This window comes from Trichechus manatus, unplaced genomic scaffold (genome assembly GCF_000243295.1).
Source record: "Trichechus manatus latirostris isolate Lorelei unplaced genomic scaffold, TriManLat1.0 scaffold00077, whole genome shotgun sequence".
Classification (NCBI taxonomy): Eukaryota; Metazoa; Chordata; class Mammalia; order Sirenia; family Trichechidae; genus Trichechus; species Trichechus manatus.
The window spans coordinates 9,741,769-9,760,152 of record NW_004444013.1 but is presented as its reverse complement, the minus strand read 5'-3'; the positions used below and the strand labels follow the sequence as shown (position 1 = coordinate 9,760,152).

At 52.8% G+C, this 18,384-nt stretch overlaps 2 protein-coding genes across 5 annotated transcripts in view; one reads left to right on the top strand and one right to left on the bottom strand.

Annotated features, from left to right (window-relative positions):
- CPSF4 (cleavage and polyadenylation specific factor 4) overlaps positions 1-12,554 on the top strand; it is a 17,366-nt gene extending 4,812 nt beyond the window's left edge. The window contains exons 3-8 of one of the 3 annotated variants that reach the window (XM_023735328.1): positions 1,826-1,978; positions 4,763-4,858; positions 5,240-5,333; positions 6,569-6,641; positions 8,261-8,353; positions 11,329-12,554. In XM_023735328.1, coding sequence (XP_023591096.1) covers positions 1,826-1,978; positions 4,763-4,858; positions 5,240-5,333; positions 6,569-6,641; positions 8,261-8,353; positions 11,329-11,397 — 578 coding nt within the window. In that variant the 3' untranslated portion in view covers positions 11,398-12,554. Of the gene's footprint in view, positions 1-1,825; positions 1,979-4,762; positions 4,859-5,239; positions 5,334-6,568; positions 6,642-8,182; positions 8,354-11,328 lie in introns of all 3 variants that reach the window. The other 2 variants (XM_004380798.2, XM_004380797.2) reach the window with 2 other exon arrangements.
- Positions 1-18,384, bottom strand: part of PTCD1 (pentatricopeptide repeat domain 1) — a 42,061-nt gene that overhangs the window by 21,583 nt on the left and 2,094 nt on the right. Inside the window, exons 2-4 of one of the 2 annotated variants that reach the window (XM_004380799.2) lie at positions 16,032-16,139; positions 14,102-14,218; positions 13,194-13,372 (exon numbers count right to left, since the gene is read on the bottom strand). In XM_004380799.2, the coding sequence (XP_004380856.1) occupies positions 13,344-13,372; positions 14,102-14,218; positions 16,032-16,139 (254 nt within the window). In that variant the 3' untranslated portion in view covers positions 13,194-13,343. Of the gene's footprint in view, positions 1-13,193; positions 13,373-14,101; positions 14,219-16,031; positions 16,140-18,384 lie in introns of those variants that run through there. The other variant, XM_012556770.2, reaches the window with a different exon arrangement.

Below are 18,384 nucleotides of genomic sequence, written 5' to 3'. Positions count from 1 at the left end.
TCACCTCACTGCCCCCATGCCTGTGAGCTGGCCCTCCCCTGGACCAAGGCCCCCAGCGCCGAGGCTGGCTTCTCACCTCACTGCCCCCATGCCCGCGAGCTGGCCCTCCCCTGGACCAAGGTCCCCAGCGCTGAGGCTGGCTTCTCACCTCACTGCCCCCATGCCCGCGAGCTGGCCCTCCTCTGGAGCAAGGCCCCCAGCGCTGAGGCGTTCAGTCACTTTCTCAAGATCACAACGTTAGTGAGTGGCTGAGCCCGCATTTGAACCCAGGCCTTTTTAACTCCAGTGTCTACACAGAACCATTGTCCTTTGTGGGCTCTCATCAAAAACCCCACAGTAGTCTGTCCCATGGGCCTTGTTCTCACTCACCAGGCCCCAGCAGCTGCATGAACCCCGTGGTCCGCTAACTCGAAAGAAGTGTCTCTGGATGGGACCACACATGCCACGTCTAGGTCTGGGCATTTTTCTCCCCATAGCACGATTTATTCAGGAAACTAAATTTTAATCAGAAGCTTTGAGTAGGGAGCACAGCATTCAAGCGAGGGATGGTTTTAGTGGATAATTTTGGAGAGCTTCTATAACGGAGTCATTTGTCACTGAAGCAATAGACTTGCCAGGTTGATGTATGGACCAGTTTGGCATCACACTGTCTGGTCAGAACATCAGTCCCCTGCTGGGCTCCTGGTCTCATTCCCACCTCTCTGCTCTGTAACCCTACCCTTCTGACCAGCCACCTTAACACAAGTACAGCCATCCTCAACACAAGCATGATGACTGTTAACTAGTACAGTAGCCACTGGCCACATGTGGCTATTCAGATATAAATTAATTACAATTAAATACAATTGAAAGTACAGGTCCTGGGTTGGACCAGTCATATTTCAAGTGTTGAGGGGTCACATGTAGCAAGCAGCTACCATATTGGACCGTGCAGGTATGGAACATTTCCATCACTGCAGAAAGTTCTCTCGGACAGGGCTGCTCTAGATCTTTCCCAGCAACCCTGCCAGGCCACCCTGTTAGAAATCTCACGTTCCCCAAGTATGGCTGTGTCCCACTCACTGAGGTCCTGTTACAGAAGGCAGACTTCCCACAGTTTGTTACGTCGCACTTCTTGTGAAGTTGATCTAATTCTTGGAGGCTAAGTGGGCACCGTGACGAGACAGTGCCAGCCTGGGGTCCAGGCCTCTGCTAGTTGTCCTCTACGTCACCTCCATTAGGGCTGGTCCTCAAACCCAGTCATCCTTTTACCACCCTGACAGTGTTTGTCATGTCCAAGTGTGAGTGCAAATACTGTTTAATTAAATGTAAGAATAAACTCACTCTTTCCCTCCCACTTGGGCTTGTATGCCTCCATCTTACAGTGGTATCTGTGAAATCATAATGTTTCAGTTAGATTTTTCCAAGCCGCATTAAAATAAAAGCATAGCTGTTGAAAGGGGGGCCCTGGTGGCACAGTGGTTAAGCACCCGGCTGCTAACCGAAAGGTCAGCAGTTCAAACCCACCAGCCACTCTGGGGGAGAAAGATGTGGCAGTCTGCTTCCGTAAAGATTGACAGCCTTGGAAGCCCTATGGGGCAGTTTTACTCTGTCCTATAGAATTGCTATGAGTCGGAATCGACTCGATGGCAACTTTTTTTTTTCTTTAAACTATTAAAATTAAGAATTATTTGCCCATGAATGCTCTAAGGTCACGTGGCCTTCAACCAGTGTCACCTGCTCCACCTCCTGCTTCCAGGTGGTCCAGGGAGGCGTGAGGTGAGGACACCCTCAGCTCCCTGGATTCAGGGCCACATCTCTCCTCAAACTTCGTCTTCCTCGGCAGGGGGCATGTGCCCATTCCGCCACATCAGCGGCGAGAAGACGGTCGTATGCAAACACTGGCTGCGGGGGCTGTGCAAGAAGGGCGACCAGTGCGAGTTCCTGCACGAGTATGACATGACCAAGATGCCCGAGTGCTACTTCTACTCCAAGTTCGGTAAATGCCAGGGCCGGGGCCTCCCTCTGCTCACACGCCTAGCCTCCAGAGCCTTGGGCTGTCGCTGTCTGCCTCCTCCCATCCAGCCAGCCCCAGATGAGAAATCTGGGCAGTGCCTACCCACCTCAGCCCAAAGCCAGCCCTTTAGTTATGGGGAGTTTGTGTTCTCTCTCATAATCCCGCACGTCTTTGTTGTGCGTTAGTTCTTTGAGCACCTTCAAGTGCTTTGGGAGGTTGAGGCTGAAGAGGGTCACGGGAGGAGGGAGTCAGCAAGCAGTGGAGCTGGTTGGAGCCTTGTGCCTGCTCCTGTTGGCCTTCTCCCTTCATCAGCCTCTCCCCACTGCCCCCCCAGCCTGGCTTGTCCCTTCTCTCTGGGAATGTTTTAGTTACCTGGTGCTGCCATAACAGAAATATGACAAGTGGGCAGCTTTAAAGAACAGAAATGTATTTTCTCCCAGTTCTAGAGGCTGAAAGTCCACATCAGAGTCTCGGCATGTTGATCCCTCCTGGGGCCTCTCTTCTGGCTCCTGGTGACTGCTGATGTTCCTTTGTACACAGACGATCCTTACGTGTCCTCTCTTACTGTGCGTGTCTTTGCCTGTTCTGGTCTTTATATAACTCAGAAGTGATTAAGTTTAGGATCCCCCCTACTTTGGTATGACCTCATTAACAAAAGACAACCCTATTTCCAAACAGGGTCACACAGGTACAGGGGGTAGGAATTCTACACAGATTTCTGGGGACACATTTCAGTCCATAACTTTGAGTAATAGCTTCACAGTCCTGAACTGCCCTTGAGAATAATGATCCATGGGCTGCCTTCACCTGCCTTGAAACAGACAACCTCAGTCCCCGCCGCAGTGTCCTGAATGGCCTGCGTGGAGAAGTGGGCGTGTGGTGAAGGCGGTGGTGCTGGGCCTGGACTCAGCCAAGCTGTTGTTCTTTCTGGTGCAATTGGAGCCCCCTGGATCTCCACTCAGAGCCCTGGTGGCGCAGTAGCTAAAGTGCTTGGCTGCTAACCAAAAGGTCAGCGTTTGAATCCATCAGCCCACTGTGGGAGAAAGATGTGGCACTCTGCTTCCGTGAAGATTTACATCCTTGGAAACCCTGTGGGGCAGTTCTGTTCCATCCTGTAGGGTTGCTGTGAGTCAGAATCGACTGGACGGCAGTGTGCTTTTTTGGGTTTGGGCGTCCGCTCTGCGGTAGTTCCTAGGAAGAGACTCGGTTGGTCAGCATGTGCTCGAGGGCTGGCATTGGAGGTTTCCAAGGGATAGCCAAGGCCCCAGGCCCTGTGCGGGGGACCCCATGGGAGTCTAGACGCGTGAAGAGTGCCGGCACCGTTGTCAGCGGAGATGTTGATTATTTCAGCATCCCCACAGGCTTGGCCTGCTGGCTTATTGATGATAATCATGGCCTTGTGTAACGACAGCATACGCTGAGAAGGAAGTTGGGGCACAGACAGACAGAAATAGGACCCAGCTTCCCAGCACCCCCCAGCATCATCCGAGCTGCCATGCCCCTGCAGCAGCACTGGAACGGGCAGCGGCTCCTTCACAGGCAATCAGTGCACATCTGCACTGTCCCCTCCTGGACAGGATCTTGAGGGCACCTCTGCAGGCGGGCCCAGTTGTCCTCTCCTTCCTGGCTGATAGCCCTGGGTCCTGGTCAGCCCCTAGTGGCTCTGTGATGCCACCCTACTGGGCCTCCCTGGTGCAGACGTGCCATCGGCAGCACTCCCCACAGCACCCCCCACAGCACACGAGCATGTGGCCCAGATGGGTGTTGTGCCCCCCTCAGCCCTGAGCTGTAGGGATGAAGACGATAGACCAGCACTGGCCCCGTGGAGCTTTGGCTCTTGTGGCCCAGGAAGAGGTGCAGCTGGTATCTAGAGAAACAAGTGAACAGAGAAGAGTGTCGTTCGTGACAAGGGCCCTGAGGAAGTAACAGTGAAGAGGCAACAGGCATGGGGCCTCCTGTAGGCACAGTGGTCAGGGAGGGCCTCGGAGGAGGTGCTGCTGGAGCTGGATCTGAAGACCAAGAAGGGGCCATCGTGGAGGGACAGCTGGGGGCCTTACTGGCAGAGGGCTCCTGATGGAGCAGCTGAGAAGCCAGTGCGGCTGCCAGGGGATGAGACGGGGCGGGGGGGCTGGACCACGTCAGGGCTGGTGGGCCTCAGGAGTGTGCATTTTATCTAAATTGCGGTGGGTTTTCACCAGGGGGTGACGTGATCCGATGTACATTTTCTGTGTTAACATGAGAGAGGGGTACCCGGGCCACAGTTTCTGTAGCTGAATGAGAGATGGTGGTGGTGGCCAGCTGGGCCAACTGCTCCTGAGAGGTACACGTTCCCAAGTTGTCTCCACTTTTGTCCTAAAAGGTAGAGTCCCTCAAACCTTCTCCCTGTCCCAGTCATCGGTATGAAGAGCCGGTCAGGGCAGAGCAGTAATGGCCTGTCTCAACTGGTGTGTTTATGCTCTGAGGCCTCCACACCCCGGCTCCGCAGGGCGAGGAGCGACTTGGGGAGGTCCTACGCCAGGCGGTCGTTGTGTGTGCTCAACAACCTGTTGCCTGCGAAGAAAGCACTGTGACAGCCCCTCGGGTAGCCTGGGAAACACGCCCAGAACGGCTCCTGCCCAGGGCCCCTGGGCCGGCCAAGCTGGGATCAGATGCTAGGATCGCCTGGCTCTTCCTGACTCTGCCGTGCCCAGCCCCAGGGAGGCCAAGGTGGGGCTGGCGCCCACTGCCCTAACCACCCAGTGGACACCTGTCTGTGTTTTCCTGCAGGGGAGTGCAGCAACAAGGAGTGCCCCTTCCTGCACATCGACCCCGAGTCCAAGATCAAGGACTGCCCTTGGTATGACCGCGGCTTCTGCAAGCATGGTAGGTGTCAGGTGGGCTGGCCTTGGGAAGGCCCCTCCCCTTCTGCCCACGTGACTCTGAGGTAGCCAGGTGTCCACTCGGGCCATTGTCCCTCACTGTCCCGTCTGTGGCAGCAGAGCCTGGTATTGGGCATTCTGGGGCTGGGGAGGCGCGTTCACACCCCAGGATGCTCTGTGGGCCACATTCTTGCCAGCACTCTTGATAAGAAGACTGAGTGCCCTGTCGCTGTCCCCCGTGACCACAAGGCAGAGGCTGCAGTTGTGCCACCCACTTGCTGTCTGCACCCCAGGTGGCGGGCAGGCAGGGCTTTGGTGGCAGAGTGGGCACGAGGATGCCCGCTGGGAGGGGATGGCCTATGTGACCAGGCATTCGGCTCTGCAGGTCCCCTGTGCAGACACCGGCACACGCGGAGAGTCATCTGTGTGAATTACCTTGTGGGATTCTGCCCGGAGGGGCCCTCGTGTAAATTCATGCAGTGAGTAGCCAGTGCACACGCATGTGCACACCCCCGGCGCCCTCCCCCGGCCCTGCTGCTGCCCTCTCGTCTTCCCAGGCTCCCGGCTTTGGTCCTGGGTGGAAGAAGTGGGAGAGGGGCCACCTCCTGATCCTAGAGGCGGTGCTGGTAGAACGGCACCCCACTTTTATTGGGGCACAGGCCCTCTGGGAATCTGGTGAAGTCCTGGCCCCTGTGCCCCAGAAAAAACTCCCACTCACATAGCTTGTGTATCACTTAGGGAGTTCGGGGACCTCAACAGCCCACGCCCTAGGTGCAAGGCACTAACGTTTCAGGGCCTCCTGTCACTGGCACTGAGCTTGTGCCCTGCTGCTGTCATTGCAGTAGTTCATGTGACTCTTACAAGTGTGGGAGAATGAGAGAGAATACCCGGTTTCACACATGAGAGCACTGAGATGCAGAACTTGGCCACCTGGCCAGGGCCGCAGGGTGGGACGTGATGGCCCTGGCTTCAAATGTGGGTCTGTTGTTCAGAAGCCTGGTGGTGGGGCGCAGCACACCCATCCCCCGTGTCCATCACCTTGTCCTCTGAGCTCAGTGCAGCCTGTCCCTTGTGGTGGTTGTGGGCTGGGGTCAGCCTGGGATGGGACCTAGGATGCAGACGAGTTTCCCCACTTCCCACGTTGCATCCCCCTGTGCCACTGCTGCCTGCAGCTGGTGCACAGTTCTCTGGTCTGCGGGGACCCCAGGCCCTCACCAACTGTGAGCAGGTGGCTGGAGCCGCTGCCTTGGCCCTGCCCCATGAAGAGCACAGAGCCCTGTTTCCGGGGCAGCTTGTCATCCAGTGATTCTGAGGAGTCAGACAAGGTGCCAACCTTGAGTTGGATCCTAAGGGAAGGTGTGTGTTGGGGGACTCCTGTACACAGTCCCTGTGTGTAGCCAGCTCGTTGTCTCTGAGGCCACCATGGGCTCGTTCCTTCATTCTGTGAGCATCACTTGCCCAATGGCTCACAGCTTGTTCTGGGCAGAGCTAAGTTTGAACTCAGGCACATCAGCTGTTTTCCTGCTGTTCCCGCAGCTTCCCGGGGCAGAGCTGAGTGCCAGCCCCACCCATATCTGTGGTTCTGGTCAGCTTTGTGCTTGGGTAGGGCTGGATGTGATTCCCTAGCGCCAGAATCTTAGAAGACCCCATGGCATGTCTCCTCTCATCGCCTTCTCCTTCTCTTCTTTGCACCCCCCGTCTGTCTGTTGACCAGCCCTCGGTTTGAACTGCCAATGGGAGCCACAGAGCAGCCCCCACTGCCACAGCAGACGCAGCCCCCAACCAAGGTACCGTGCCCGGCCCTCCTTGGGCCCATGTGTTGCCGGCATCAGGAGTGCAGGCCAGCAGACAGGCCCTCAGTGCTGCCTTGCTGTGCAGCCACCTGAGACCCAGGCTGCAGGCCTCGTGAGATGGGTGGGGGAGGAAGGGAGAGAAGAGGGGCACCTGGAACCCAGGAGAAAAGTCCAGAGCAGCACAGCTTGCATCTCCCTCTAGAGTGAGGCCTGTCTGCTGGGGCTAACTTCCCACTTGGCTTCTCTGCCCTTCTGGTCTGGAAAGTCCTAGAATTTCAAGACCTGGAATAGCAGGCAGGTCTCAGATCGAGTGTGAACATCTGTATGAGATGGGCTGCCTGGCGTGGAGGTGGGACGTCTGCTCCCCTTGGTTCCTGCTCCAACCCTCCCTTTACGGATGGGAAACTGGGACTCTGAGAGGGAGGGGCTGGCCTGAGTGGCCACCGCTAGGCAGTAGCAGATCTGGGAGTAGACCTGAGGCCGACCGTTTCTCTGGCCAATGCCGCTGTCTCCCCTGCATGGAGGGTCCTGACAGCAGGGCGTGCAGGGCTGTGAGGGGGCTGGGAAAGAAGGGCTGCAGGACTAGCCGGCTTCAGTTTTCCCGACAAGGGCTCCTCTCCAGGCAGTTGGCCTGTCTCCAGCATGATGTGAGAGGGAAATGCCTGGACTAATGGTAACCTGCGGTAGCTACCCAAGGGCGTTGGGTCTGGTTATGGGAGTTGGGGCCGGGGGCACAGGAAGGTATGCTAGGCAGGGTTTGAGGAACCCCACTCACCCATCTTGAGGCCTCATCTGTCTGGCTCTGCGCCAGTTCCCAAAGCCTACCCGGCCTCCCTCAGTGCTAGAGGCTGAGAAGAGCGGGGGATGCGGCCATGCTTACAGCTTCACGGACCCACCCTCAGGAGGCTGTAGTGGAAATCAAACAGAACTTGTCAGGAAAGCCAGGAGCTTCTGGCGTGGGTGCAGCTGTGATGACCCAGAGAGTCTCTAGCTTGGGGCTCCTGTGTCTATGGGCCCGGAGCCAGAAGCCCCCTTTGCTGGGAGGTAACCCAGCCTCTGAGTCTCAGCCCAGGAGCCCTGCCCCTGCTCGTATGGCTCCCAGCGGAGGGCCCTCAGCCCCAGGCCCAGGCCAGCGTGTCAGGCTCCAACTGTTTTTCTATGACTGTTGCTTGCCGTGTAGGCCGCTAAACATCTGGCTGAACCAAGCGTTCATCCTGACCTGAAGCTAGAACCTCAGAAACAAAAGTAAGGCCTGACCACGCCCGCGCCCCTGCCCAGAGACCTCCTCTCGTCTCCTTGGTGTTTTCTTTTCCACTTTTGTTTTTCGTTTTTGTTTGTCTGCATGGCGTTTTTCGGGCAGCGGCTCCTGCCATCACCAGATACTGCTTTTCCGCCTGCTCTCCTGAGCGAGGCCGTTGATGAAGCCCTTCTTCCTGCTGGTCAGGCGGGAGAAGTCTGCCTTTTCTCCCGTCCCCATTGGTAGTCTGCGTGCACGCGTTTTCCGCAGTAAAACCGTGTTGTGTGACTCTTTCCAGCAAAGTAACAATCCGCCATTACAAAGGTCGTCCTCCTTGATCCAGTTAACGAGTCAGAACTCTTCTCCCAATCAGCAGAGAGCCCCGCAGGTCATCGGGGTCATGCAGAGTCAAAACAGCAGTGCAGGCAACCGGGGACCCCGGCCGCTGGAGCAGGTCACCTGTTACAAGGTGAGTCCCGGGGCTGGGGTCAGGGTGGGGTCTCTGCTCCTCTCTCAGGGGTCATGCCCTCACTCCCCAGATGTTGAATTTTAAAACGGGAAATCATCTTTGCCTTTGCTGATGGTAAGATAAAGGTGGGCTGGAAACCTTCCTACCATGATATATACCAAGGCAAGGTAAACAACTAAAAGCAAACTGTTAAGTGGAGTTTGCAAGAAAGCAAGGAGATCTTTAGGAGGCTAGGAGGCTAGGAGGCACGAGGTGGGGAAGAGAGTGATCCCTGAGTCCTGGCTGCCTCAGAGGCAGCCTCAGCTCCCAGGATTGAGCCCAAGGGTATAGGGCAGTCTGGGCCCACTTGGGGGGAATTGGGTTACCATTGCCCCACATGCAGTGGGACTTCAGGAGGGAAGAGTTGAGCTGGAAACACCTGCTAGAAAACTTGCCTTTTTCATTCTTGGGTCTGGCTGGAAAGGGGGAAAAGTCCTTTCAGAGTTTGTAGTCACCAGCTGGCCCTTAACGTGAGCTTGGGCTTGTATTCACGCCCTTGGTGAGGGCTGGAGAGCTACAGACTGAGATTTCTAATCTAAAATAGACCTGAGATTTCTAATCTAAAATAGCACAACCAGTGCTCCTTGAGGAATATATTCTCAGCCCAAGCCACACAGAACTCCTCCAGCTAGAGTTCCACAGAGTGAGTTCATAATGAAAAATCACAAAACATACAAGGGAACAGACACTCATGAGTGAGTCAGCGGAAACAACCAACAACAGAACTAAACCCCCAAAGACTTCGGATTTTGGAATTGTTAGGTTTGAAATACTAAGTACATGTTTTTTGTAAAGACTTTAGATGGTATGTGTATTTAGGGTGCAAAGTAAGTGTCGTCCTCGTATTATTCCCACCTTTCCTGGAACAGCCACTTGAATGTGCTCATTTCTCAAGTTTTTTGGTTTTAGTACCCTTTACACGCAGATCCCTAAAGGACCCCAGCAGCAGGGGTCACCAGACCACATTTGGAGAACTGCTTTTCTAAACTTTGATTCACATACACACACGTATAATAATAAAAAAAAACAAAAAACAAAAAAACAAACCCGTTGCCGTCGAGTCAGTTTTGACTCATGGCGACCCTGTAGGACAGGATAGAACTGCCCTTATAGGGTTTCCAAAGAGCAACTGGTAGATTCGAACTGCCGGCCTTTTCGTTAGCACCCAAACTCTTAACCACTACGCCACCAGGGCTCCACACATGTAACATAGGTTTTTTTTTTCTTTTTTTTTTTTACTGGTTAACAGTGCTGACTGACACTAAGATCACTGTGAGCACTCACCTGATGACATCATTAGCATCGATGCCTAGAAGTAGGTCTGAGTCCGAGGGCATATACTGAAAATGTTCATAGAACTTGCCCTTGAGGGAGATGGAACCCCTCAACCCTTCAGATAGTCCTTGAGCTCCTGCGCTGGGTGGCTCTTCTGAGAAAGGTGGCTGCTCTGTCCTGGGAGGGCTTTGTGTTCTGGGGGTAGGGGAGCAGGTGCCTAAATACACTGATGGTAAAAGTGCACATGGCTTTAGGGCAGGCCTCGCAGGAGGTCTCTGAGCCCGAGCCCTACAGGGTGAGAAGAGTGCAGAGCTGGGGTGGAATGGGGAAGCAGAAGCGAGAGCAGGCAGGTGCAGGGTCTGCTTGTCTTACCACTCCATTCTCAGGTACGGGAGGAAAGAGGCGGCTTGGCTGCCATTTTGCCCGTCCAGGAGTATTCAGCAGGCCTCCTCTGTGAAGCAGGCTCTCCGAAGTCCTGACACCTCACAGAGGCAGAGCTGGGAGGGAGGACCCGAACACCTCTTATCATGGCCCTTCACATTGTTGATATTAAAGACACCTCAAGGGAACCCTGGATTCCCCAGGGTCAGCTGTGGAGGCTGAGGGACATGCCGAATGCTGTGAGCGACCCTGGAGTCCCTCCCTGGGGTCATCACATCAGTAGAAGGCCATTGGCAGATACACAGGTCACTCGACCACCCAAAAGTCACACCTACAGATCAGACATTTGAAAACGGGGACTGTGGAGCAGAGGGAACAGGACAGGCGCGAGCTCTGGGCTGCCATCAAGTAGAGCCCCTCGCTCACTCCACTGAGGAAGCAGGGACTGCGAGGGGACCCGGGGGTCAGTGCAGACGTTGGCACCCCTACCTGCCTTGAGGTTGCTGCCCTTCACTGCCTTTCTTAGAATTCCCATCTTTTTGAGGAGTGATGGGGAAGGAAGAGAAGCTAGGCAAGGGCCTGGACAAGGCAATCAGTGCTAGAATTTTGGGGAGATTCTACTGGGCTCACTCACCCAAGTCTAACCACTGTCCTATCACTTTTCTGCTCCTGTGATCCAAACCTATCCCCAGGGGTAGCTTAGGCAGGTGTGCATGAGCCAGGAGGGAACAGGTGTGGTGCAGCCTGCCCTCAGTTGCAAAGCAGTGGCTGCCAGGCTTGGGGGGAGGAGCCCGGTACCTTCTCTTGCGTTGTCCCTCCCCTATCTCATCCTGCCAGGGAGTCACGATTGTTGCCGCAGAGGTAAGTGACCGGCCTGCCCTGCAGAGGGGCTTGGTCCCTGGACAGGCCAGGGGAGTGCCGGTACCACAGGCTGCCTCTTTCATTCTGCCGTCCACTTTAGAAGCCCTTCAGTGAGCCGGGCCACATGGGGCAGGTGTGGTACCAAGTGGTTAAGACGGTCCCGGCCCGAAAGAGCTCCCGGGTGCATGCTGTCTGGTGGCCTTCTGGTGATGGTGTCCCTTGCTTCCCTCTGCAAGGTGCTGGCTGCCGTGTCTGCCCCACTGAACCTTTCTTCTCCTTCCTCGTGTTGGAGAGATTGTGCACTACTGAGAATGTCAGAGCCCCCTCACCAGCCTGTTGCTTGATGAGTGCTCCTGGAGCTGGAAACACATTTGAAAATGGTGTTGTTTTTTCTTCCTCCCCCTTCTTGCTGTTCCCAGTGTGGTGAGAAAGGACACTACGCCAACAGATGCACCAAAGGCCACTTGGCCTTTCTCAGTGGACAGTGACAGCAGCTGGAGCCACCTCAGAGCAGCCTGAGGGGCCTGTTGTTGGGGACAACCCTCAGGCCATCCTTGGGGACGTGTGTTTAACTGTTCTGTGCCAGTGTCGGTGCAGCCCTGGTGAGAGCTGGCAGGCAGGCCCGGCGGGGGTGTCCTCCGAGGGGCTACAGCTGTTAGTTTCCCTATCATTTTGCTGTAATCTCTTTCTTTTTTTAAAAAAGGGACTTGGGCTCCAATTGGCTGCCTTAGGCCGGCATCATGTTTGTCTAGGCGCTAATGCCTCCTCTGGGACTCCCCGCACACCTGCCCCGTGGGGAGGGAGGCTGTGGCTGGGGAAGGGTTTGTGCTGTACCAGTCTGGATGCAAGGTGGCCATCCCCTCAGGGCCTCATTAAACACCAGTTCTTGGTGACCTAGGGGCTGGTAGATCATTCAAAGCTGTGGCCAGGCCAGGGCAGGCCCACTTCCTCTGTGACCTGCTGAACTCAGAAGCTGTGCCTATCAATGTGATTAGGAGGTGGCCCAAGGTGGCAGCACTTGAGGGGTACAGGGCTCTGAAGTTTGAGCTGTCTCCTCTGAGCTTATTTTCTCTTGGGACACCTGCAAGACCATCTTTTAACCAGATGACCCACCCCACTGGTGTGCCACCTCACACCCTGTCCAGCGTGCCCTTGGCGTGTGAACGAGGCCACCCTGCCTCTGGGCCTGGAAAATGTGAAATGTCAACTGCAACCTGCTGGGCAAGTGGGCCTGTCCAAGTTCAAGTACAAGAACAATTTTATAAGCTTGATTAAAGCTTGTTTTTTAAGCCGTGTCTTGTTTGTTAAAGGACTCTGTGCCAAGGCCTCTTGATGCTGTTGCTGTGATGTCGGTGCTTTTCTGTTCCCTTTCAACAAACGTGCATTTCATGAAGGAAAAGTGATACTGCTAGCTGGACCCAGGTCAAGTCTGAAAGCTTGGGCTTCAGAGGAGCCACCAGGCAGGTCACCTTTCCTCATCTCAGATGTTGGATGACCCTGTTTATTCAAATACAGCACAGCCCCCTCTCCCTTCCATGTAGTCTGTGTGCTGACCACATGTTCAACAAGAAGCAGGTTCTGGCCTTCCTGCCACTTGAACTTTACTGAAGACCTTTAATAGAAGGGTAAGGAAGAGGGGGTGCTGATGTGGAGGTCTGTTAACCTCATTACCACCACCACCACCCCCGCCCCTGACCTGAGCTTCTGCAAGTGAAGCTTCCTTACCAGGAGGGCCCCACTAAATGCAGCCTGGGCGGGGCGCAACACTGGCCTGGGGACTCTCCAGACAGTGCTGGGTCACTGCCCCTGATGCCCCCAGGTAATGCAGAAAGGTGGGGGTGGGTGACATCAGGCCATCCTCAAAAAGGCTTGTCTTCAGGCTTAGCTGTATATTGGCAACTCCACCCCTCCCCTGCTGGGGCCTCACAGCAGCCAGCTGGGGTCTGATGGTCCTATGAACACAGGGCCTCTGGTTTATCCTGTAAAAGTGTCCACCAGTAAAAGGCAAAAATTGCCTCCAGATGCCCAAAACACTCCTGGCAGAAAGCAGGGACAGACCTCTAGGCACCGCTGACAGGGAAGCTCTGGGTGACACCCCACCCCCCAGCAGCCATGGCTCCTCCCCTTCAGCCTCAAACTGGCTGGACAGCCCAGTGAGCTGGGACAAGATCCCAAAGCAGTAGTGTGGGAAACCACTAGGCCTCAGAAGTCAAAGCTCTGGGCTGTCGGCAGCCACCTCTGGGAGTCTAGAACGCAGGTAGTCCTAGAGTGCAGGAGAATGGCCCAGTCAGACACCACGCATACCTGTCATCTTTTATTGGACACTAATTTTTAATTAGGGCATGAAAAGACTGTTCCTCAAGGGGGAAGGGGTGCCAGGGCAAAAGCGGCCATGGCCGGGAATGCAGATGGCGTCCTCTCCACTGGCTTCCTCTCAGTGGTACTTACGTAACCGCTCATGTTCTAAAGTAAGAAGATTAAAAGTTTCTTAAAAGGTATAGTAAGCACAAGAAGACGGGCAGGGAAGGCTATATTATGTAAAGCTATCCTGAGAACTACTTTGGGGAGATGACCCAAAACTTCAGTCGGGAGACCTGAAGGCACCTCAGAGCTAATCTGCCACCTGGACAGCCTCTTCCTTTCAGGAAGATGAACAGCTGGTCCTTCAGAGACAGCATATGCTGCATCCAGACCAGCAGGGGGCTGGGCACTCAGAAACAGCCCTGCAAACCCAGTCAGAGGCCACTACTGACCGTTCCTGGCATCTTCCACCAAACTCCTCTCAGGTCCAGGGTCAGCTGTGCTTTCCCAGAGCACTGTACAGACACTGGACTGCACCACTCAACCTATTTCCTTCTTCACACTGGCTGCTAGGATGATTAAAGCCAAAATTTCCACCAACATTTAGCAGCGCCCACAGGATCTTAGAGAATGCTTCCTAAGTATTACCTTTACCTCAGCTTTATCTTATTCTCTCTTTCCCAACAATGTCCTCACTTAAAATAAAATCCCATGTGTTGTATTGTGTTCTGATCAGTCCCTGCAGTCCTTTCAGGTGGGAGCATAGGTAAGGAACATCCTTTAGATCCCTCAGCTGACCAGTGAGTGGTGGATGGCCAAATCTAACAGTGAACCAATGCCACCCTCTTACAGGCACTCCACTGAAGTTAAGACAATCCAAAAGGCACTCACTGAGTTCCTTGTAAGAACGGCAGTAGTTGAAAACCACATAAGCTGCTAGCACCATGGAAATCCCAGCGATGCTTCCCTTCTTCACATTAACGTACTTGTTGTAATACCGGTCATAACCTGCAAACAGAAGAGACAGTCACTGCCCTGCTTTGGTGGTGCACGTGCTTCACACGGTGCGAGGTCAACTCAGGTTTAAATTCAGGGACCACCCAGGTCTGTGCTGCCTCTAAGCCACTCACCCTACACTCACTGGTTGATAAAGGAAAAGCACAAACGCCCCCAGGTAGGGCCTGGGTCCTCACTAGCACAGGACCAGCTCCAAAGCTAGGCCCGCCTTGATTCTGCCCCTACCCTATGACCTTGATCGTTCAGGCCTTTGATCCTGCCTCACCTCCACCTCCAGCCCTGGGGATCTCCTTAACCTAATTCTGACTGAGACTCCACACACAATAAGAGCCACTTGGCCATGGCCAGCAGGGTCAGCCTGGCCTTCCTGGGAGAAGGCTCTTCACTGGGTGCCTAGCCATGTGCTGACACTGCACCCACGGTGAGAAAACAACATACTCCCTGTCCTTGGGGGCTCACAACCTGGTGGGGGAAGACTGAAATGATCACAAAACGCTATAGTGAAGGATGCCAGAAGGGGCAGTGCAGGGAGTTGTGTGGGCAGGCCATTCACCTCCCTAAAGGAGAAGGGCAGAGTTTGAGGACAGGCCATTGGGCAGGGGGGAACACAGCACATAAAAGACTAAAAGATAGCCTGGGTGGCCAGAATTGAAAGGGAAAACAGATGGAGGGGCCCTGAGGAGGCTGGGACCCCGCGGACCCTGTGGGCTGCGCTGGGTCTTTGTGCCGAGAATGACAAGACAGGTATGGAGGAAAGATCTGAGCAATCATGCACTTTTAAAGTAACTGCAGACCTGAAGGATAGGCTGCTTCAAATATTGATTGTGAAAGTTTTGCCTGGCAGGGAGGTCAGCAGCATGTTATAAACTGATGCCCACTGTACTTTGAACTCACTTTCCTCCTGAAGTTTTATGATGGAAAAATGCTCATAGACAATTCTTTTAAGAAGGAGGCAGCAGTACTGATCCCAAGCAACAGAAAAAATTTTCTTGGCTGAATTATCTTGAAGCCAGCCTTGGACAGGGCCAATCAAAAATGGAAGTTAAAGGACACAGAAAAAAGACCAGATTTAAGGAGACTGGAGAAACCCCAAGAGTATGGCCCCCAGACACCCTTTTAGCTCAGTGGTGAAGTCACTTCTGAGGTTCACCGTTCAGCCAGGGATTGGAGAACCCCATAAAATGGGACTAATGAGGCATAGCAGTCCAGGGACAAGGGCTAGAAGGCAAAAGGGGACAGGAAAGCTGGTGACAGGGAAGCCAAGGTTGAGTAAGGACAGTGTTGATGTGAGGTTGTTAACCATTGTCATAGGGCAACATGTGTCCAACCTGTTCAATGAGAAACTATTTTGTTCTGTAAACCTTCATCTAAAGTGAGAATAGCAACACAATTGGAAGAGCATAGTCAACGTCACTAAACTGTGCATGTAGAAAATTTTTGAAATGGTGTATCTTTGGCTATGTATATTTTCACCAACAAAAAAAAAAGGTCAAGAAGGGAGAGAATTGACATGTCGTGGGGTTGTTAACCAATGTCATAAAAAAATATGTGTACTGACTGTTCCATGAGAAACTATTTGTTCTGTAAACCTTCACCTGAAGTACAATAAAAAGGAAAAAAAAGGAAGTTAAAAGGCTAACAAGCTCTCCCTGCTGACCTCAAAGGAAGGAGGTGAGAGCCATTCTTCTCAAGAAACTTGTTCATGAGACAACAAGGCCTTTACTGCCCAAATTAATTCATGGCAAGAAGAAACCTTAAGACCCAGAGATCTGCTTTTGTTTACAGGCTCCCGTAAGGCTCTGACCTCTCCGAAATGCTCCAAAAATGCCTCCTGGTGTGAAGTCCCGCATCAGTATCCAGCTGGGCAGCTCCCCTATTTTCACATCCATGAGTTTCTTCTCCTTCAGTGGTACTGAAAAGAGTGAAAAAACACAGCACTGACAAATCTGCTAAGAACAAAAATAGCATCCTTTTAAGCCACTTACTCCAAACATTCAATAAAGGTGTCACCACGTAGAGGCTGCACATAAATATGTTCCTCCAAATCCACTATTAAAGCTATATTACAGCTTAAAGCTTGAGTGTGCATAATGGTAGAACTACCACAGCAACAGCTTTATTCATGAACAGGATGTGTTTGACAGCCTGCTGTGAAAAACTATGTAAAAAGAGGGCTAAGAGCTGTGAAGAGGAAAGCAATAAAGTGGAGGATAGAGAAATTACTGCAAAACCAATATTTACATATGCTAGCTCATTTAATCTTCACAACAATCCTACCAAGTAGTTGATGCTTTTATTTTATAGGGAGGGCAGCAGACTCAGGTTGGACAACCTGGCCAAGGTCACACAGCATGCATGCAGGTAGTAGAGGCAGGACTCAACTCAGGTCTGGCCCCTGTGATCCCTGAACCATGCCCAGGGCAGAAGGATCTGTTGCTGGGGAATGTATAAGGGGCAGATGTGGAAGGACACCAGTTGTGATGTGTTCTGAGGTGTCCACTCTGACTAGATGCACTAGTTTATTGCTGAAGGGCTTCGAGGGGCACCAGGGTTTGCACAGGCACTATCTCCCCGGATATGCTAGCCTGAGTAGGTTCAATAAAAAGAACCAAAGGAATTTCTACCTCAAGCATCCTACCTGGGACCACAGAGGTCAGCAATTTCCAGAGGCAGAAATAAGAGACAAAATATTCCAAGAAGTCAGTGTTCTACATTCTACCTTGGTGAGTAGCGTCTGGGGTCTTAAAAGCCTGTGAGCAGCCATCTAAGATACTCCACTGGTTTCATCCCTTCGGGAGCAAGGGAGAATGAAGAGAACAGGATACAAGGAAAAGATTAGTCCGAAGGACTAATTGTCCACAGCTACCAAGGCCTCCACCAGACTGAGTCCAGTACAGCTAGATGGTGCCCGGCTACCACCACTGACTGCTCTGACCAGGATCACAACAGAGGGTTCTGGACAGAGCTGGAGGAGGATGTAGAACAAAATTCTAACTCACAAAAAAAAGACCAGATTTACTGGCCTAAAGGAGACTGGAGAAACCCCGAGAGTATGGCCCCCAGACACCCTTTTAGCTCAGTGGTGAAGTCATTCCCGAGGTTCACCATTCAGCCGGGGAGTGGACAGCCCCATAAAACCAAATGGGACTAATGAGGCACAGCAGTCCAGGGACAAGGACTAGAAGGCAGAAGGGGACAGGAAAGCTGGTGATAGGGAACCCAAGGTTGAGTAAGGATAACGTTGATGTGTTGTGAGGTTGTTAACCATTGTCATAGGGCAACATGTGTACTGTTAAATGAGAAACTATTTTGTTCTGTAAGCCTTCATCTAAAGTGAGAATGGCAGCACAACTGGAAGAGCGTGATCGATATCACTGAACCGTGCATGTAGAAATTTTTGAAATGGTGTATCTTTGGCTATGTATATTTTCACCAAAAAAAAAAAAAAAAGGTTGAGAAGGGAGCGTGTTGACATGTTGTGGGGTTGTTAACCAATGTCATAAAACAATATGCACACTACTGTTTCATGAGAAACTATTTGTTCTGTAAGCCTTCACCTGAAGTACAATAAAAAAAATAAAACAAAATTCCAAGAAGTCAAATAACAATACAAAACCAATACAAATGATCCAATGGGCCCCAGACCATGTTTCAATTAACATCTGGGACAGAGGACAGGAAGGGCTCCTGGATGAGGCCATACTGTACTCCTCTCTGGGCCAAGAGTAGGAATGGAGGGAAATAGCGTCAAGGGAGTGGGTGGAGCAACGTGTCCACGAGGTACTCCAAGGTAGAGATGGTCTCTCTTCCCATCTTCACCCAAAAAGATCAATTTTTTTTTTAATTTTTAGTGTAATATAGATGAAGGTTTACAGAAAATAGTTTCTCATTAAACAGTCAGTACACATATTGTTTTATGACAATGGTTAACAACCCCATGACCTGTCAACACTGTCCCTTCTCAGCCCTGGGTTCCCTATTAACAGCTTTCCTGTCCCCTCCTGCCTTCTAGTCCTTGTCCCTGGACTGTTGTGCCCCGTTAGTCTCGTTTTGTTTTATGGGGCTGTCTAACCTTTGTCTGAATGGTGAACCTCAGGAGTGACTTCATTACTGAGCTAAAAGGGTGCCCCTGGGCACTACTCTCGGGGTTTCTGCAG